At 43.7% G+C, this 22430-nt stretch overlaps 1 protein-coding gene across 1 annotated transcript in view; it reads left to right on the top strand.

The window, feature by feature from the left end:
• The first annotated feature begins 950 nt into the window (after window positions 1-950).
• Window positions 951-22430, top strand: part of LOC310876250 (receptor-type tyrosine-protein phosphatase U-like) — a 155978-nt gene continuing 134498 nt past the window's right edge. Inside the window, exon 1 of the mRNA XM_083789734.1 lies at window positions 951-1302. Coding sequence (XP_083645860.1) covers window positions 1209-1302 — 94 coding nt within the window. The 5' untranslated portion in view covers window positions 951-1208. The remainder of the gene's footprint in view (window positions 1303-22430) is intronic.

Raw genomic sequence — 22430 nt, 5'->3', positions numbered from 1 at the left:
GTATTCAGACATTAGTCCACATTTACTGTAGGCTGAGGGGCCCACATTGATGAGGGTACGTGAGAGAAAGTGAAAATGGAAGAACAGTTTAAAGTAAATGTGCTGCAGGAATCAAGGATGCTCTAATTTTAAATCTTTCACCCCTTTACTCCGTTTTATTCTTCAATATATTCTTCAAAAGATAGGTTATTGTTTATTCATAGATGAAGATCTGCTATCTTTGCTACTTTTATATGACACTGCACTGCACTGACTGCAGTATAAAGTAGGGCATTAATTTACCAAATAAAAGTTAAATAGAGGTAAGTTTTCTGCCCGACAGCAACAATATGCTAGATATAGTTTTCTCTTTTTCTAAGCAAAATGTTGTAGTCGGTAAAGGGGGTACTTTTATCCAGAAATCAGGAAAAGGGGGTACTGAAGCCAAACAAGTTTGAGAACCACTGGCCTAGACAGTTCGGAAGTGATGCAAGTTGGGAATGAATCCATTCATTTAACACGACTCAGTCAGCACTGCACACCGCGGTTATCATGGGGACACAGCAAATGAAGTAAATCGGTATAGATAATTAAATATATGGCCCAGGGGTGCAGCCCTGCACCAGGGCCCCAGCTGGGCGCTGGTCCCATTGGCCTGTCCATAGGGGTCAGCCCCCAAATTTCCCAACAGGATTGTATCTAAAATCACATATAACATTGTCAATGTTATAATGTCATAATGTTATATGTCAGGTACCAAAGAACAAAACAAAACAGAAGGACAAATATAATATTATCCACCATATTTTCTCGTTAAAATATTTATTTATTAACATTTTTATTTTTTTATTTATCTACTGGCTGTGTTTTTATCTGGTCATTTTCGTCCAGTGGCCACGTGAGGGCGTTGTAGGCCCTCACTGCTCGTGCTTGACGGTGTGTGAAAGTAGTGGATCCTGTGGTGAGTCTGTCTGTCGCAGAAGGAAAAAAACTCTTCTGAATCATTTCTGAATTCTTCGTTCTTACGGCAACTTCAGACAAACGTTCGGTGGGTGTGTGTGTCTGTGTGTGTGTGTCTGTGTGTGTGGAGGAGCCGAGCCGAGCCGAACTGGACCGTAGGCTCCGTAGCGGAGCGTGTGTGAGGGATTTATTTAACAATGAATGGACGCTGACTGAGTGCAGCAGAACTTGGATTTCGTCCCGTTTGTTCAACGAGGTGGACTTATTGAATGTTCCATAAACATTTCAACATGTATGCAGCAGCCTTTCTACTGATGGTGACCGCACTGAGGATCCAAGCGGACAGCCCGGAGTCACCAACAGGTACTGAAACTCACTGCCGTGTCGCCTGCTGAGTGCTGACAGTTCTTGTCGGCAAGCGACACGGACCACGCCGGGTCCTACTGAGTAGTGTACTAACTTTAGTTTTCGTTAACAATGACAGCGACGCGGCGTGCTTATTTGCCATAGCCGTGAAGCCCCATGAACATGTTTTAATTCCTTGTATTTGTTGTTAAAGTTTGGAGCAGGTAAACTTAAAGACTGTGGAGTGTCCCAGTCCTATCGCCCATTCGCCTGTGTTGCGGTTGGTGCGGGCGGGGTAATTAACTAGTAGGCTGATAATGACACGTACCTGTCATTTTTGTGTGACCCATTATGTGCTTACTGGAGATAATGTAGTCGTGGGACATTTTATTTATTTATATATATACGCATTTTATTTATTTATATATATATATATACGCATTTTTTTGTTGCATGATAATATCTATAGAATTGCTGTGATATTATATTAGCCTACATTACATAACTACACTACAGCGGTCATAGAACACGTCCGTGCCCTCCTGGGGAGAGAGGCAGCAGCATTATAGCTCATACTGTACTGTGTGTAGCTCTACCCAATAATTAATTGCTGCGACTTGGGGCCAGCTCTCCTCTTCCCATAGTTTCATAATCCATTTTGAAAGGTAAACAATGTTGTCAGACAGTTATTGCCTCATGCCCCACATAAAAAATGTCCAGACTACTGGTTCTCTTTCTCCAAAAGTGGTGCAGAGCTGACCATGAAGCAGGTACTGTAGATGCCAAATCATTAATTAACCTGACCCTGACCTTTGATGATGATGAGTGAGAAAGCCTACAGCCTTCTCTCTGCAACCGTTTGGGTGTAAAGCCTTGGCTTGTGGTTTTGTGCAAAGCATCTTTCATACCAAGCATTGAGCCAGTGTCTCGCCAGTACGTTATACTAGCCGCAATTTGCAACTCTAGATTTTTTTTACAATCTGTTGAATCTAGAGTTGCAATACCCTCCATCCACTTCCTATTCATGATTTTCGGTTTCTGATCTGCTGGTCTTAAATGACGTTAAACTCACCAACATTGCAGCTGTAGTCCAAGCTTGAATTATCCTCTTTCAATCTGCCGAGCTTGTTTTTCATAAAAATCCACCGTAGAGATGTTATGAGATACTTTCTGTCCAAAATATTCCAAGAGTGACATTTCCGAGCCGCCATTTGTATTTTTGCAACGTGCCGTAAAACAAGATGTGAGGGGGAGCGCTTGTTTAATAGAATCTTACCTACGCAGGTAAGACACCCAAAGAAGAGGCAGACACAGTGCGACGCCCCATCACACACAGCCTTCTATTAAACAAGCGCTCCCCCTCACATCTTGTTTTACGGCACGTTGCAAAAATACAAATGGCGGCTCGGAAATGTCACTCTTGGAATATTTTGGACAGAAAGTATCTCATAACATCTCTACGGTGGATTTTTATGAAAAACAAGCTCGGCAGATTGAAAGAGGATAATTCAAGCTTGGACTACAGCTGCAATGTTGGTGAGTTTAACGTCATTTAAGACCAGCAGATCAGAAACCGAAAATCATGAATAGGAAGTGGATGGAGGGTATTGCAACTCTAGATTCAACAGATTGTAAAAAAATCTAGAGTTGCAAATTGCGGCTAACGTTATACATGCAATAGTGTATTTCTCCAGTGGTGGACAGACAGACATGGTCAACCATTCATTTACAGTAGTCAGTTCCAAATCCAATATGAGGTTTGAAAATATCAAGCAGACCATCATTTTCCATACAGTTTTGTCACAATGAAGATGACACTATTATTGCATTGTCATTGCATAGCATTAAATGGGGCATTGGGTTAAGTTCATTGACATGGACATTGGACACAATGCTTTTTGTTCAGCTAATACGTTGAGGGAATAGCACAATAACTGGCTTCTATGCTACGTATGCTTAAATAAATAACATTGGTTTTGGATCCAATTTGTTTTCATTTAACTCTGCTGGAATGCAACCATTATATTATGTATACAGTACAGATGGAAAAACATTCTGTTCTCAGAGAACACATATAATGTTACAGCTCCAGGCTATTGCATACAGTAATCCCTAAAAGTCACAGACCCAACTTTAACAATATAGTTTATATTCAACTTACTTTGCCTGGGGCAAATGATGCAATCTAGAATATAATTTGACTGAAAACTAAAAGCATTTGTCTTTTGAGAAATGCACCAGTTCCTTTGTGAGATTTGATTGGAAATCTTTTCTTTTTTTTGCCTCTAGTCACACCCTGTCAAGTCTTGAGTGAAAAAAGATGGAGCACAGACACAGCATTGGTTTATCTCAAGAATGTTTGGGGACTCCCGTGAATGCCGTAGCTATGATATAAATACTCTTCATGGGGTATACATTACGCTGCTGCTACCATCACCATTATTAGACTGAGAGCAGTTGTCAATAGACCACAGAACCACTCCCTCCCAGCTTTCTTTCGAAGATGTTCGTGCTAATGCAGCTGACGAGTACAGCAGATGAGTCCCCCTCCCGAATGTATTGCTAATTTTATATTCATTACAAATATTTGAAATTTGAATCCATTCATGAGTTGGTCCTGACTGAACTATAGTGTTTTCAAAGTGTTACGTAATGCGTATTTGACTATTTGACTGACACATGTGGCATAGCTCATATCCATAGTTTTGACCTTCACAGTGAATGAGTTGCTTTTCTGGGGTGAAACCCGGTGTGTTTGAAGTGCAGCATGCAGCCCTGCTTGCTGCGAGGAGCTGTGGAGAGAGAGAGAGAGAGATAAGGTAATTTAATCTTAGAATGAACTCACCGCGTCTCCCCCACTCTCTGAACAGAACTCACATGCAACGTGAAACACGGCGAGATTGGAGGAGGCTGTGTGAGAGAGGTTCACGTGAAAAGACCACACAGTAAAAATCCTCAGTGTTGCTGAGAACTCAGAGAGTACAAATGGAACCAAAATGATCTTTTGTGTGCTTCAGTGTACAGTAGGTAGGTATACCCTGCTTGAATTTGCAACTGAAAATAGAACCCCCCCTCCCCTCAGACCAGACACACACACACACACACACACACACACACACACACACACACACACACACACACACACACACACACCTAAGACTCCAAGGCTGCACATGGAGGTTAAACAGACAGTTAGACAGTGATGGACGATGGCTGTGTTATAGGAAGAAAAAAGGACGTGATTGAGAATTATGGTTATTAATCATCATTGTTATTGGTTATTATGGAACACATGCACCCTTAAATAACCTACATCCATCTTTGTAAATACAAAAGCTACTATAATCTATCTATATTATTAACTGAATTCAAATACAAGAAACAATTCCCTCTACAACATCTGACCACAAAAACGGCTTCTATGAGTTAATGCCATTGTGCATTATACTAAAGAAAAACAGGTACAAATGAATAGAGCACCCCCACCACAAGTTTGAATTAAAACCTCACATTAGCATACCTCCATTAGATGGATTGCATGTTTTCTCCAGACAGTCTGTGTTTGCTGAAGTGCACATTCTTAATTGTGTTTATAGTACCACACACACACACACACACACACACACACACACACACACACACACACACACACACACACACACACACACACACACACACACACACACACACACACACACACAGCAGTTTGAGTGAATGAGTCAGTAGTATGACTCATGAGTAATCAGCCTGTCAGTGGCAGGAGTCCATAAATCTCTTCTATTGTGTTTCTTTGATAGCTTTTAAGGAGTTCTAATTGCCTTGACTGTTATGTTAGGCCCCTTGACTGTTAGGCCCCAGTTACTCATTCAGTATGTCCTTCAGATTTTGCCTAATACATTTGTTGGCCAAGCAAGCAGCATTTGCAGTATGTACAGGCGTCCGAAGAAGAAAAGAGAAATTACATTTAATCTGTAGTGCTGAAGACTTCCCAGTTCTGCAAGTAAGTAGCCAATGCATTTTCTTCACCACTTTTGTATATTACTATTTCTATCTATCAAAAAATGATTTTCTCTTATCAATGTGGGTCGAGTCTGGGGTCATGAGAGTGGATGTTTTGCTACTAAAGTCTATTTCCTGGGAGAGAACCAGACTGTCAATGTGCCTGGTCAGGAACACGGAGAAGAAATGCCTCTGACAAGCTGCATTGTCTCTGTCAAAGCTGAATCCTCCTAGTACTTTACAGAGTATCAGTGACATAACAGCACTGTGCCTATGTCCCTAGATCCAAACAGTGACATAGTGGAGAGAGATGGACCAAAGTGAAAATGCTGCAGTGTTTTTAGTTCAATATACGTAGATTGTAATATGCATCTTGAGTGTAATGTGCATCTCCCCGTCATTAGCACCTGACATGCTATTAGCATGTCAGGTGTTTCTCACAAATCACAATGCTGAACGAATCGCATATGTCCGTTCTCTGCTACAGGGATGCCTGATTTCACTGGGTCTGTTAAGACATACAGACAAACCTGGCTGTGGACAACAACAAAAAAAGAACTGTCTGAGGCTTCCAATGTGTGTGTTTGCATGCAGTGTATTGTATCCATACAGTATGCACATGTGTGGGCAGTGATGGTTGGTATAGAGAAGTTGCCGCAGATACCAGCCTATACTGTACTGTACATGGGCAGAGACTGTGTTAGAAGGCTGGAGCATGTCTTCCTAACTTTCTGCTCATTATGCTGATTAGCTTGGATCACTGCTTGCCGGTCGTGCCACACAGTGGTGTCATGTCTTACCTGTCACCACCGTGCATTGATGGACAGCCTTGCTAAATGGCCTTGGCTCTGGACCTGCAGGGCCTGGTCGTGGCTGCTTAATTCATTGTGTTTTAGACATGGCCATTGGTCACTCAACCTGCCGCCGGTAGTAATCAAGAGTCACCTGCCTGGCTTTAAGGTGTCACACTTACAGTATCATTGCCGCCCACTGCTACAGTGCTACCTCAGCGTAATGTCACCTCACGTAGCACAGTGAAGATTATCTTCAAGTTTTTAGCTCTTAGTCATTTCCAGTGAGCTGTATAATGATCTGCTACCGAGTGCATATGGTGGTATAAAATAATTACTGAATCATGGAGGAGGCTAAAAACTTCCCTGTAAAAGGCACAAATCAACTGCCTCTGAACTGCTCTAAAAGCACTGGCTTATCCCTCTTCTGAGGTTGGCGTCCGTGACAGATATGCAGAGCGCTGCTAAACGTATGAACGCAGAGCGCTGGCTGGGCTACGCTTGCTGCAGCAGCAACAAAAGAATGGGGAGCTGAAACTCCCCGTCCAGACTTTTTGAACTGTGTGATATATTTTATTCCTTTTTAGGAAGTTCCCAGAGCAGGAGATCAAAACATGCCTCCCCTGCATGGCTCTCTGCTCCATCGTACCACCTGTCACACATTCTCCACATAGCACTCGCTCTTCATGACTATGCCTCTTTGAGAGCGACTGTACCTGCAGCTGGCTCCAAATTCCTCCAATGCAGTCAAACCACAGAAATACATTACAGTATGGCACAGTACATTACAGTATGGCTCTGAATGTGTTGTGCATACCGGTAAGTTAGATTTTCATATAATATTATCTGTTTAAACATTCTAAACAGAGAAAACACCAACAAAAAAAATTCTATTGTAATCATCCCTGTCACCGTTCCGATTAGCCCCATGTGGGGAACGTCAGGTAGTATTCATGTTGAATCCTGTTTTATTATAAAGCCTATTTATGCAGGCTTGTTTATTATGGATGAGATGGAAACGGCGGTGTCACATGCAGGCTCAGGTCCGTTCTGCTGTGATGCCTGCCTGTCCATTTAGTGGAGCTCAGGGTTCACTCTGTCTTCCGCTGCTACCATTACCTCCCAGATTTGTCACCCCGCTGACAGGCAGCCATGAATAATCTTTATGAATATTCCTCTGTCGTTTCCTGCTCCACCGGTGGTTCTGTTTACTCTCCTGAGCCCTGCCAATTGTCCCGTCTATTTCCCCAGCCGTGAAACGCATGGTCAGGACTCAGGCATGTCTCCTGTGAAGCATGACTGCCAACAGTGCAAAGTGACATCAGCAACGAGGAGACAATCCTGGCGGTCTTTAAAATGCGGTCTGGTGGGGCAAAGACCTTAGGGAGTACTAGGGACATAATTCTCCCATCAGGGTTCACTGACGTGATGATTTTGGGCAGTGGTGTCAGCAAGTGTCACTTTGGTTTATGTTCATATAACCTGGAATAATAACAAGGAATAACAACTTTTACTTCCCATCCCCTTCTGCAGCTTCGGGGGTAAATCGTTCCACGCCAAAAGCAATTTCTTTCTTTTCAGCCCTCCTTACTCCTTCCTCTCTCCTACTGCCTCTGTCTGTTATGGTAATTCTATGTTTCTGCCATATCGCCATGTGGAAGCCAAGTCTATGGACTTTCAATGTTTGTTGGTTTGTTTGTTTAGTGCCTTTTTAACAAACAATGTTTGACTGCCAAGTCTATTGTTTAGTACAGTAAATGACCACACAAGACATCATCTGGTTTATATAAATACTGACGTTGCTGCGCCCCTCACTTCACACAAGTGGGATTCTTTTATAAAACACATCAGCAAGATTCACACCCTGGCTGTTTAGGTCCCTTTTCAGCTGTAGATATCACACTACACACAACAACACCACACAACAGCGTCCCTCAACAGATTCTGCAAGGTGGGGAATGTAGTTTAGATTAGAACTCCAGATTTTATCCACTCGTTTGGGCTCGCTGTCGCTGACATGCTCTCCTGTAAGCCACTTGCAGGCATGTGGGCGCAATACAATGCCTGTGCCTGTGGTTAGGCATCAGCTAAGCTTCAACACAAGTACAATGCTGGTGTAGCTAAGATATTTACTGAAAACAAAAACAGGCAGCACCAGAGCTGCAGCCTCATGTTTTGACCAATGTGGTTGGCTCTCGAGACGTGGATAACGTGCTCATTTGCACACTTCTTTTTGCACCCTTCTCGCAACCCCTCGCACGTGTTTGCCCTTTGGTCTCATAGAAAATTGAATGAGAGGTTTGCGGAAGGAATCTTGATCCACCCTCAATTCTGTTCAGCGGGATTGTCTCGGAAATAGTTCAGATGGGGGCTTTTTGGCAGGCATGTGAGCCATATCACCTGGACTAGCATCTGCTGTGTTGGCCTCTCGACATGCGTTTGCATCAGCAGGTGGCACAGAGGTTGGAGACCTCATGGCCTGCGAACCCGGAAAGATAAATGCAAAGGCTCACATTCATGAGCAGGGAACCGGGACACATCATCTCCTGCATGGGTAATGAATGAGCCAGTGGCCAGCCGGCCACAGCGGTTTAGCATTCACAGTAGAATGTGCTCGGATGATTGGACATGTACCGTATGCCTCTTCTAAAGTCCTTGTTTAGTCGGTATGAGATGTATTACCACCGGGGTGCTGACTGAGTGTGATGTGATTTTTATAAGCTTGCGGTTGCAGGAGCCCCTGAATCATTGATTCAAGTAGACCCCAGGTTCAGCATAGTTTATTGAGTGAGAGAGAGAGAGGAAGGGCAGGGAGGGAGAGAGACGGTGAGATAAACCACAGTATCGGGAGGCCGGGTGGGCTTAGGGGGGCCATCGATTTTCATTGGAGGAAGCTGTCAGGAAACAGCATGAAAATGGTGGTCCTACCCCCCCCCCCCCCCTCTCTCTCTCTCTCACACACACACACACACACACACACACACACACACACACACACACACACACACACACACACACACACACACACACACACACACACACTCCTTTCTGCAAATCCCTAATTCACCTTTTCCTCTCTGCTCCCTCCCCTCCCTCCTGCTCTGATGTCAAAGTTATTCTGAGCTGAAATTTAATTCCGGTCTCCAGATCAGCCTTCCTCTTAACATGCCATGGCCCTGTGGCCTCCTGGCTCTGCAACCCTAATCTCAGCATCAATGAGCAGATGGTGTTGTGAGTGACCCAGGTCTGTGAGATGTACACAATCAATGAAAAGAGAGATGGGAGAGAGAGAGACCTACACAATGCTAAGATGGATGAGAGAGAGAGAGCCCGGCCAGACAGAGATAATGATGCAGGGATAACCCCAGCAGGCATTAGCGACGGCAGGCGGGTCTACTTTGTTTGCCCTTGTGTAAAAACCTGGCCAGTTGGCATATGTTGTTGTGTGAGATCTTTAAGCACAGGCCTAGAGAAGTGACCTAGAAAAGTGATGTTCTCAGCATAAAGCTTCCTGCTAACTCAATCAAAAGATTGCATTGGCTGCTTTTTTTTTTGTTCATCCTCCTCTCTCGTTTATTTAGTATTTTGCACTCAGCATCCGCTTACCACTATTTATGTGCATTTTTGAAGCTGAAATTTCCTTTCTCTGCAGTGGAAATAGAAGCTCCACAGAGACCGTGTTGGCTCCTTGGGTGGGAGAAGAGAGGAGGTAATGACGGTGTTGGCTCCTTGGGTGGGAGAAGAGAGGAGGTAATGAGGAGGGATCAGCAGAGATTTATTCACCCCTATGCGTGGCTTTTATTTTCATACTGATGTACTTTATGTGTGCCACTGTTCTTACTGTATGTCTTGTACTTAAAGTGTACATAAAGTGACACCCACACCAAACACCGTTATACTAAAGTAGGAAGGGGTTTACGGCAATGCCGGCGGGCAGAGACACAGTGTGAATTGCAAGCGGTGTGTCTAGTGACATCGAAGTCGAAGACCTCATTCTGATATGTGTGATTGTCTGAAGGGATCGTTCTCACATACGTTGTCACCCGTATGACTCTCCACAGCCACGGCCAGTGGGTCGTCTATTGTTCTTGAGTTCCAGACGTCCCTAATCACATGCAGGTCAGGAGAATGTAGGTTATGCATTGTTTTCATATCGACTGCCCTCTCCCCCCCCACCCAAAGACCCACTTTGTGCCAGACAGGAATACCTGCTGTTCATTGAGACTCTCAGTCCCACAGACAAAGAGAGACAGATGGACAGACACATCTTTGCTGTGCTATTTGTTTACGCTTTACAACAACACAGACACACAAATAAAACAATCATTCAGATTAAGCTAATTATAAAATACATCAAGCTATAGAATATATTGAATATAGGAAATAGGTTTCACTGCTGCAGGGTTAAACATTTATTTTGGGAAGTTGTATTTATACAACGTAGTTTCGGGAGAAGAGACCTCCTTCCGCTTGACCTTAACCACTCCTCCCTCATTATCAACAACACCTCCCTCCTCATCAACTCACCTGCCTTTCATTATCACCCAGCCAATCCCTGGTGCAATCACCACAGCATAAATACACCTGCGATCTCTCAACCAAGTTGTTTGTCCTGCTCCATGACAGACCAAACATGGGTTGTGAGTACTGCACTTGTAGATCGGCTATTTTCACTACTCTTCAAAATCGCCATCCTCCTCCACCCCAACCTCCTCCTTCCGCATCGATTCTCTAGGAATCCAGGGCAGTGACGGAGCAGAGACGACCAGCCGCTCATTCCGAGTATAGAGCAAAGATGACCGTCAGCTCCAGAGACTACGCCCCCACCCTGAGTCTCGCCCTACCTTGGGTTCCTCACTCCACTCCATGCATTCATCTCATTCTGTTTCAATAAACTGTTAATCTTGAGCGAAGGTGTGGTCTCTTACTAAGTGAAAGAGCATGCAAACTAGGACAATAGCAGAATGGTGTGTGTGCTTGCGACGTGTGTGTGCATGCATGTGTGTATGTGTGTGCACGCTTACGTGAGCATCGATTTGTCTTTTTCTGTGTGTGCGGGCATCAAAAGCAACATATGTTTTTCTTTCTTGCTTTTTTATCCCACAATATCCTACAACTTCTTTCTACTGTACTTCTACTTCTACTCCTCCTGCTCCCCTTCTTCTTCTTCTTCTTCTACTGTCCCCAGCAGGAGGAACAGCTGTTGAGTAACAAGCTTCTCAATCCAGTCAAACATCAGTATTCATGTCCTTTCCCCCGTTGGGCCTGCAGGCCAGCGTCTTGAGCCTCATGTGTCGTCCATGTTTAATTAAGAAACCACTGGAGAGGGATTACAGTCTGAGGCACACACAGTCGTCATGACAGGAGAGAGAAGGCTTATCGTGTCAATGCTCACAGAGCCCAGCAGGGGGCAGAGTCATGTTCTTACAGTCAGCCAGAGGGGTGACCTCTACGACACATTGGCCCTGTCACGAGAGGGTGAACTTAGTGGGTGGTAGTTGTAACATTAAATCCTTACCTCAGCACTCTACTGCTTAATTTAGTTCATGTGTTTGAGCTTGCACATCCTATTGGGGTGAACACACCGGCATTTCAATCCTAATTTGTGATTATGAATTATACTACTTCAGTACACTTTAAGAACAAATATTATTAGGACCACTACAGAAAGATTACAGATCATATCCACTGACTATCCGTCCAACAAACACACTGCCCAGTGCCAACATGGTCTAACTAGGTTTCAACTCGTTTATTTCCCCCCCGCCCTCCCGCTCCGTAGCTGATTTTGACAGTTGACCTTAATGATGTTGACATTTCAATATGAGAAAGCGCTATTTGAAGCCATTGTCCTCATGAAAAACAAAATCATGTGGCATGTGACATCCTGCGTTGTGTGTGTGTGTGTGTGTGGGGGGGGGGGGGGGGGGGGCTCCCAGATTAATTCCGGTACAGTGACTATCTGCTCCAGTGACGGGGCGCTGCTGCAGGATTTAAAACGCTGTTGGCTTTCATAGCCAAGACCACCGCCGCCCACCATCCCACACCCCCTCATTATCACAGAGAAGGAGGGGCGTACGTAGAGAACATAAGATGAACTGACAGCATGAAATAAAGTGGAGAGGAAGATATGATGGAGCAGAAAGTTAAAGTAATGGAGACTGGAGGGACTGGATAAAGCTGTGAAGGAATGGATGGGGGGGTGAAGCTAAATGAGTCAGGTGGGGGAGAGGAGTTGGGGGATTATGGAGGGTGAAGCATAGAGCGGTTGTTGTCCTCTGCAGTGTGAACACAGGGGAGCCACTGTCCCCAGCTGCATGGTCCCTGTGGCAGAGCTCCGTCTGTGAGATTATCTGTATCAGACCACAGAGAGAGAGAAAGTGAGATAGGGAGAGAGAGAGGGCAGATTCACACTATGGTCCCGGGTGTGTACTCAGATCTACTTGGCAAATGTTATGGTAGTGTGAATGCTGCATAACGTTCACGGGAGCGGATCACCCAACCGTTCCCGGAACCACATGGAGGTAGTCTTGGGACCGATTGAAGTGTACTCGGGTGTACTCGATGCAACGTGAAAGCATTGAATACAGTTGAATGAAGTGTACTCGGGTGCGGAAGAATCAAGGCCAATGTGAATAATCGCCAGCGGGGACCAGGCGATCGTATTCGGGAACAGTTTGAATCAAATGGACTCAGTGTGAATCTGCCCAGAGAGAGTCATGCACTTACGCACAAGAGGGAGAGGGAGAGGATGAGGGAGGGAGAGAGGGAGAGACAGACAGACAGAGCGAGCAACCTATTTATTTTCATGGCCCGACACCTTGATCTTCTTTCTCAACTCAGAAATACTCAAGGGAGGCAGTTTACTTTTCTAGACCGTGCGAGAGAGAGAGATAGAGAGAGAGAGAGGAGAGAGTGTGTATGCTCACACTGTGTATCACATTCACAACTATGTGTCTATATGTTGAGTTAATGTCCACTCTTCTTGTGACTGTGGGATGAGCTCAGCTCCTCTTCTGGAACATCAGTGTCCTGAAAATCGCATCTTAAATGTAAAGTTGACACGGTGGCAGGCGGTGCATGGAGGGAGGAGACATCATCCTCGTCTGCTGTCTCGCTCCGAAGTTAGTCATGATGAATGGAGGAATTCAAGAGAACTGAGAGTTTCCCAGAGCTATATGATGACCTTGCAGCAAGCAGGGGAGAGTTGCAGCCTGATTGATGTGCTGCGGTTTTGAACCCTCACCGCAGGACACTGCGGCTTGCAGCAGCGCGTTGAAAGTTGCAGCTCAACCCAGCCATTAGAGTAAGTCTCTGTTAACGTTCATGTAGCTCAATGTCCATGTTCTGAATTGTGGCAGAGGTCTTTCCGAGGCGTGTGTGAGGTGGATGTTTTTTTTCTTTTTGTGTGTGTGTTGAGGGGGAACAAATTTGTAACACACATACACACGTGTGCACATGCACTATATATTTCTGGTACAAGAACGCGTGTGAGCTGAAAGAAAAACATATTTTTTTCACCATTTCTTACACTATAGTGACAAAGTACAGATTCCAGGTTGCCAAGTGGAGGAAATCAAGTTATGATTCTGGGCAACATCTTTTAAATGTTGGACTACCTCCAAGCAAACAAGACCTCATGCCCACTGTTACCCACAATATACTGGGAGATTTCATCTAACAAAACAGAAACCAGGCCCATTGAAGTGACACCATAGCTACCAAGACGCATCTAAATTGTTACTTTGATATAGCAGGGTGAATAGGCTTGATTGCGAAGACCACGTTTTCTGAAGAGAATTATGAATATTTGACTGCACTGCACTGCATTTACTTTAGATGTAAGTGTTCTCGTTATCTATTGCTGATTTCTGAGTATCCGATAATTGCAGGACTGCCTAGTGCAGATCATGTCCTTCACTTTCTTAAGTGGTGAGTGGAAAATTGCTGGTAGTTAAAAGTCTGATGTCTTTTCCCCCAAACTTGCACATACCAATCATCATGACTTGAGTCATTTCTTTTTAAATGGAGGGTTGGGTGAGTTGCAACGTGCTCCTATTATGCATTACTGTACCTACTTTCTCAATGGCCACAAGTGTGAAAGAATGTGCTTCATTCCTTTAAGTAGGCTTGAGATAAAAACCCAGAGCTAGCGTCTTGTGCAAGTGTCGTTGGACAAGACACTGAACCTAACTCCTCCAAATGAGCAGGTTGGTGTCTTGCCTGGTCGCCTCCACTCCACCATCTGGCTGTGTGGACGCAACGAGTGATTAAAAAAAAAAGTTTTAACCCACCACGCATATCGGGAGCCATCTGGTGATTTATTTTTACCCACCGCAGCATGGGTGTTTGACTAATGACTGTAGGTGGTATGTCTAACCAATGTATGCACCCCGTGTATACATTGTGAATAACTTTGAGCAGTCGGAAGACTAGAAATGTGCTACTGTATAATTGCAATACTAGAAAAGTGCAAAACAATTTACTGATAACACTGATGGTTGTGCAATTCTGGCTAATGATTGTAGGTTGTGATTGTTGTACGTGCTCATAATTGTCAAGTGATGCTTTATAGTATACCATACCTCTGTGATTTGGTTGTCTGTGAGTCTGATGGAATGTTGAGATTGTACAATGTCCTGCTTATTAACCTTTATATAATGGTGAGATTGTACAATGTGAGGAGACAACTGAACAAATTACGTTTCACAATTTTATCATTACTTTAGATTAATTTCATTCCTAACTCTGGCAACTAAATCTAAAAGAACACAGGAAAGACATACACACTAACTATACTACAGGGTGGTTAGTTATGCGTCCTTTCTCTCTCAGCTGCTCTTGTGACTTTGTCCTGAGAGGAGAACTACTTTCTCTGAGAAATGAGTTTCCCACAGAGGACCTGAGGTCTGTTCACTTGAAGAATGTCTCCTCCTGACTGTCTTAGTTCTCTCTGAAACTGAACGAAGACAAGTGGTGTTGCCAGCGTCTATTGAGTCTAATTATCCTGAGTGCTTAAATGACCTGAGTCTCTCCTTGTCTGTGGTGGAGTTAGTTCTGTTTGTGTATTTTTCGTAGTCGATTAATGACTGTGTGTGTGTGTGTGTGTGTGTGTGTGTGTGTGTGTGTGTGTGTGTGTGTGTGTGTGTGTGTGTGTGTGTGTGTGTGTGTGTGTGTGTGTGTGTGTGTGTGTGTGTGTGTGTGTGTGTGTGTGTGTGTGTGTGTGTGTGCGCGCGCATGCTTGTGTGTGCGTGTACGTCACATTGTCATGTTTCAAATTAAAAACTTCAAAGTAACGCTAATTAACCCCCAAACGATTGTTTAAACTTTAATGCATGAAATTAGCTGAAAATATGCTGCATTATTTCCCATCTGCCTGTATAGCAACCAAACGCTGGTAGCATAAATAACACAGGGTCATGGAGTCAAAGATGAGGACTAGCGATGTTGTTTGATAAGCATCACATCCACTCTGGTCATCAGGTGCAGGACACACACAGACACACTGTCGGCTGTCTTGCTGGTGGGCCTGGCTGAGAAAGCATTTATCTAATCTTTTTTTTTGCCAGCTGCTTGAAAAGCGGCTGGACAACCTGTTGATCTACCTCTGCTAGCAACCGTAGTGGACACTTTTTCATGATTGGCTGCCTCTAGGGTACCGTATACCTCTAAGCCAATGGGATAGATTTACCAATAAAACCCATAGTCTGAACGGCATAAAACCCATACTCTGAATGCTTAGTGATTATTGGGACGTGGGACAGAAGGTGACTAATGTGACTTGTCAAACTAGGGGCTTTTCATGATTCTGAATCCACTGCAATCATTTGTTTTGCACAATAAACAATCCTTGGGCTAAAACGGCCATAGCCGTCTCATCACAAATTTTTCCCATAGACATTTCAAAAAGTATTTATTTAAAGAAGACCTTATAAGCGTCGTACAAAGCTCGAGTTGTGACAAATCATGACAACAAACACAATATTTTGGACCAAACAAATAATTACAAGGAAGAAAAACAACAAAAAAAGTGTTGTAACCTGCCGTTTTTTCTCTCGAGGGGGGGCGGGACTGCGACGCTCTATATCATCCCTATTCTGGGGGCAAACAATTGGCGGAAATTGCCGATCTCGACCACTGGGGCGTTTAAGAGGTTAGCACAGTAGCTGCTGCTGCCCTGCTAGCTGCTCTTCTCTCTGCAGGTAGAGATGAGAACTGTCAGCCATGTTTTATAAACGTTAGTCAACGGCTGAGCCGACTCGCTAAATCAAACAGACATTTTTACAGGACCTTTGACAGCCACGCTTCGTCATGCATATCACTGTTTAGAACAAGGCTATATGGCAGCCCAGTTTCTCATTATTTAGGGTCCAACTTCAAAATAATTTAACCATGCAGTTTCATTATTAGTGTAATTTGAGAAATCATTCATCACCCTTACTGTCTGCAATAAACTCATGATTTCCTGGTTGAGTTGTGTGCAGCAGTGACAAAGCATCAAATTAAAAATAATTGCACAGACAACCAAAACAGTAAGTAACATTTAAGTACTAATAATTGGAAAAAGAGGTCTGTCTTTTTACAAAAGAAAGAAACAAAAAACACTGAGCGATGAAAACTAAGCATCTAATTCTCTTCAGAAATCCACTTAGCCGTTTTATCAGAGAATCTGTCCAGAGGCTGGAGATGATCTTCATGTCCCTGTCTACAGACACATGGAGATCCACTTGGCTGCATGTGTCCTCTACCTCATTAGAACTCAGAAATAGATTGATAGACCTTTATTGATCCCGCAGCGCAGCAGTAGTAAGACAGTAAATTTTGCCACTATAGGTGCTCCCGCATAACTTCCGGGTATGATGATGATGTGATTGCACTCCTCCTGCTGATGTGCATGTATGCGGCATGCAGTCACGCACACACGCAGGCAGGCACGCACGCACGGTCGCACGCACGCACACACGCACGCACACTGTTATGAATAGTCTGTCTGTCTGTCTACTTCAGTCATACACCTCCAGTGCTTCAACGGGGAGACAGCCACAGTGCTCTCTCTCCCACCCACGCATCGCTAAACTGTGTTTATTTGATCTGACGTTTGATATACGTTTTGTCCCTTCGGGAAGGACTGTTCCTTTGCGTTAGTGCTCATTAAGTGTTATCGGTTAGGGATTATTTCTGTCCTCCAGTTATTTTGATCCAGACATTTTGTAAACATTCATTATTGCCTCAATTTATTTAATCTATTTTGTAAATCCTTACAAATATTACTATTCCAATTACCCCTACATAATATTGGTTTGTAACAACAACACACTGATACACACACCACACACACACACGCCTGCACACACACACACACACACAACACACGCACAGAAACACTCCATCAGGCTACAAAAGTGGAAAGCTCTGGCACCAGAGGCTGTCATGAAGTGACTCAACACAACGGTGACACGTGTGTTTCGATTGACCCAACAATTACTTATCCTCGCCCTAATGGGGACAGACAGAGACGGTGGCTTTCACATCAGGGTGCACAACTGGTGTCAATAGGAGTGAATGGCCTTCGTTAATCACCACTAAGATCTTCAGTCCTAAACTCTAATCATTCCCAAGTGGCCAGCTGGAGCAGTTAGCATCTAGTTAATTAGTCTGTGGGCGCTGACACAGTGACACTCCATTATCTGTGGTGACCACCGGACACTTCCAATTTGTCTCCTCTCACTCTCTCCCACATCCCTTCTCAGACCGCTCAATATTTTTGATCCAGGAGAGCAATCTGATTTATAACATCCTTGTGTGTGTGTGTGTGTGTGTGTGTGTGTGTGTGTGTGTGTGTGTGTGTGTGTGTGTGTGTGTGTGTGTGTGTGTGTGTGTGTGTGTGTGTGTGTGCGTGTGCGTGTGCGTGTGCGTGTGCGTGCGGGTGGTACATCTTCCACTAAGTACTGACTGACTCTTACTCTAATACATGGCTGCCTTCTGGAGAATTGTGAACAGCCTGAGGGTACAAACTGCAAACATAAGTGGATATAAAGGAAACGCATACTCTCTGAATCCATACTGTTTAATACAACTAGCATGTACACGTCTCTCTCGCTCTCTCTCTCGCTCCATCTCTCTCCCCACCACTGTAACACACATTAGGGACATAAAATGAAGTGCACCCACATGTATGCACATTATGCAGGTTGACCACATAGACATAGTGGCCTGGAATGGACTCCCCAGCATCTCGCTGGCGAGCATGGAAAATCTCCTTCACGCTTGAGTAAATGGTTTATACTCCCCCCTCCTGCTAGTAGTAGGGGATAAAGTACAGTTTTAGACCGTGACGGAGGGGCGCTGTCTCAAACAAAGTTTGAAAAAAATGAAGGAAAGGAAAAGATGCACAACGGAGACGGCCAAGTAGCAGCGCTTGCTGCACCTGCCAGTTATGCCACAACTCTACCCCCCCCCCCCCCCAATTCATTTCTATTCCAATCTGTACATAGATTTAATGTTTTTTGAGATATTTAAATTGTTGTTATTATTATTGAGAATGAATGCATGGGACCCGAATGGAAACAAGACCACAATTTCTTTCTTCGGTGCAAATGTGCTTTACTGTACTGTTTGCATCTTATTGTCTAATAAATTATCAATCAATCAATCAATCAAATACTAACGTATGGTGAAGTGTTAGCCAGCACAGCCTGTGCATGCTGATGCAGCTTGTCCACTGCTGGTGTTCACATGCACACAAACAAACAGTATAGGCACGCGGTTCTAAGCCTGGTTGGAAACAATTAACACTGCACCATCTTTTATTTATTTATTTATTATTATAACAGCATAAACCTAAGGCCAAAGCGTCACTTTCACAGGAATAAAAGAGGTTGCCTTTCTACTTGCATCATTGTGGATGGCTTGTGCCACGTGTCAATGCTCCAAAATAGAACCGAGCTTTGAGAGACACGTCGACGCCTTCGACGCGAGTGGCAATGGAATGCCTGTTGGCCAAACAAATGAATAACAATATTCATAACAGTGTGCGTGCGTGCGTGTGTGCGTGCGTGACTGCGTGCGTGCGTGGCTGCATGCCGCGTGCGTGCGCATCAGGAGGAGTCTAATCATCATCATACCCGGAAGTTATGCGGGAGCGCCTATAGTGGCAAAAAATTACTCCATACATCCAAACAGACATGCAAACATCTGATTGCCTTGAACGACTTTAAACTCACTTTGCCACGTGTCGATGCTCCAAAATAGAACCGAGCTTTGAGAGACACGTAGACAGGCTTTGACGACAGTCGACGCCTCGTGCAGCCATTGTAAACAATGTGTGTCTGACGCTTTGCAAAAAAGGTGATGAAATGATTCATTCAAGCTCTCATAGTTTTCAGGAAAGAGAAGAAGAATTGAGATGGAAAGAAAGAGCAAGGAAAATAGGTCAGATATTCAACTATTCCTGGACAGTGAAATATATACAATTCAGTCAGATATTCCTAAATAAATCATGCCTGCAATTCCAGTTACCAAGAAGTAATTTTCTTCCATAATGTGAACCTTACTATATTTAGTTTTCTATCAAGAAGCCTCAGCTGTGCTTTGTAATATAACTATTGGACATTGTGATGATATATTGTGCTGTCCTATAGGTATTGTGCTGTCCTGGAGCACAGCTGGAGCCAGGGGAAGGCTAGGAAATGCCAGGGAGGCTGGGAAATGTAGTTTTAACAAAGGTTGTGTTGCTCTCTTTCCCCTTCTTGTTGGCTGTTACACAGGGCAGGTCATTAACAGAACATGAGCATGTCCATCTCGTTCTTTCGGTGACATGTGATTTAATTCTGCAGCATTCTACTGTATCTCCATTTGAAAAATGATGACGTACAGTAGTTTGTTGTGTACCAAATGTTTAGGTACATCATTACAGCCCCAGAATGTCTCCTCTTCCTTAAGCAAAGTTTCCAGTGGTTGTCCTCTGACTTCTCAGGGTGGCTGCAGCTGTTAGATAACACATTTGTATTCCATCCAGAAGCAAACGAAAACAGTTTAATCACTTAATCCTAACAATATATATACTTCACTGCATGGGCTCCCCCAGGGGTCTATAGGTCTGCTAGTGTTTCTCTCTACTCTAAATCGCTTTGCTGAAAATAGCTGCCCAAACTACAAGCTCACAATGTGACACTTTGTGACACCCTGGTGAATTATCAATTTAGCTGGGATAGATCATGCTAATGGTTGTGTGGACAAATTTGATACAAAGAGAGTGGAAGGGTTTTCAAACAAATTTCAGTGGTTACTTTTACTAGGTTGTATGTAAAACTAATCTAGAATCAGGGTGCCCATACCGACAAGGTTGACTGACGAACAACAGTGATGCAATATGCAAATGAGTGATAGAAATCTGATCCCGTAAATGTCACCATTCAGAAAATAAAATAATTTTATGTCGTCCTTGACAGCTGCCCCTAGTGTCCCATATATCTAGACAGACCTGTTGTCTGTGATCTGCATTGGCAGGACACAGCAGGCAGGATGGCGAGACAGAGAATGATGGACTTGCTCATTGTATGGCTGAATAAATGCATGTTTCTCAATGTTAAATCAATAATAAACTCCACTCCTGAGGCTTGCTACAGGGCACCTGCCATAGAATATCCATAAATTGAGGACAGGATGGCAGCTCAGTCGAAGCTACGTCTGCTCCCTTTGCACTAAGCAGACCCTGAAAAGGTACAGCTGTGGGTCACATTGTCCAAGTGCTGACAGAGATTAATTGAGGGCGTGCGCTTTTGTGTGCCGATGTAGCCCTTGATGTGGCCCTCGGGGGGCCTCTCTGTGCCTTTCTGACCTTAAATAACCTCTGAGTGCCCGCTACCTTGCCGACAGTAACAGGTAACAGTAACATATTTCATGAACCAAGGGGATTTGAAAAAAACGGCTTCTGATTTGGTAGCGACCGCTAATGGCCTCAGATGTGACATAGAAGAGAAGGATTGCAGATTGGTTTACCTCAGCTCAGCCAACATCCACAGACTTGGCAATCTGTGCCGCTGAGACGCACCAAGTGCCACATTAAGTCTACCCTGACTGGCACCAGGAAGAACTCATTTATGAAATAGGAGAAAACAACATTTTAATGTTGTCACAGATGGCTATGCTAGAAAATGAGACACAACATCCGACTGTAATACTACTACTAGCTGGGTATTTCTTTTCACGTTTAATTTCTTCCACCCCCCTCTGTCATGTCAACATGTCATTCTGGGACAAACGCAAGTGAAGTGACAACGTGACTCTTTTTGCAGCTTATGTAACAGGAATGAAATAAGATGGCTGGTTTCTTTCAGCCACCAACTTATTATTTCAGTGGTGTTGTGTACATAGTCACATACATAGTACATAGTAAGATGATGGCTGATGAACTATATTCTGGGTCCAAGAGTTCAAAACTTTGAAGTGATCAGAACCCACCTTGTGAGAAGCTACTTCTGAGCCATTCAAGCTAATGGTTTGGTCATTCATTTTCATATTTTGTGCTACTCAGATTTGTTTTTTCTTGACTTCAAATGCTAAGAATGTGATTTGATATATTGTTGGTCAGACAGATGCTCAGTTATTGTAATTGTTTACCTGGTATATTTGAGGCACTACATTATTATCTTCTGCACTCTACTGTATGTGACTATTTACCTTGCTGTTTATTGACTAGAGTTTATGCTTAGTTTACGCTGCTCATTCTGATCTCGCACTTGTAAGTCGCTCTGGATGCCTACAGTAAATTGCAATTGTAAAAATGTAAATTGGTTTTTGTTTGCTAACTCTGCTCATTACTCTGCAACAGTGAGTTTAACATGCAGATTATTTGCTTCATTTTGAGGCCATATCAGCTTTCAGCAATATCAAACAAATAGTTGAAGATCAACAAGGTTCGTCAGCTTCACAGAGCTTAACACCGACTTGACTTTATCCATACCATTTATATTTGCACAAGTAAAAAGGCCAGAAACTACAACATCAAACGTGTTACAACCAAAAACTCCAAAAGGCCACAGTGAAAATTAGGCCTCATGTGTGCAGTATTTCTTTTTCTCTGTTTGATGCTTGTTAATCTTCACAGCTGGACACTGATCTCTCTCCTCTCTTTCATGCAGTGTGTTTTTGTGTGGATGAAGGATGCTCTTTCAAACAGTTTCCCATAAATGTTTGAGCCGTGAACGACATCAAAAGACCTATTGTTCCTTCCCAGCCCTGCAGTAGCTAGAGAAAACTGTGTGCTATTAAACCTCACAGCCTTCTGTGACACTTTAAAATTACAAGTACACAAAGTTGTGACACATCCTTGCATGACAAACACTTTGGATTTCA

Source organism: Protomyctophum parallelum (genome assembly GCF_964188405.1).
Source record: "Protomyctophum parallelum genome assembly, chromosome: 1".
NCBI classification, from domain to species: domain Eukaryota; kingdom Metazoa; phylum Chordata; class Actinopteri; order Myctophiformes; family Myctophidae; genus Protomyctophum; species Protomyctophum parallelum.
This window is presented reverse-complemented; position numbering and strand designations above follow the sequence as displayed.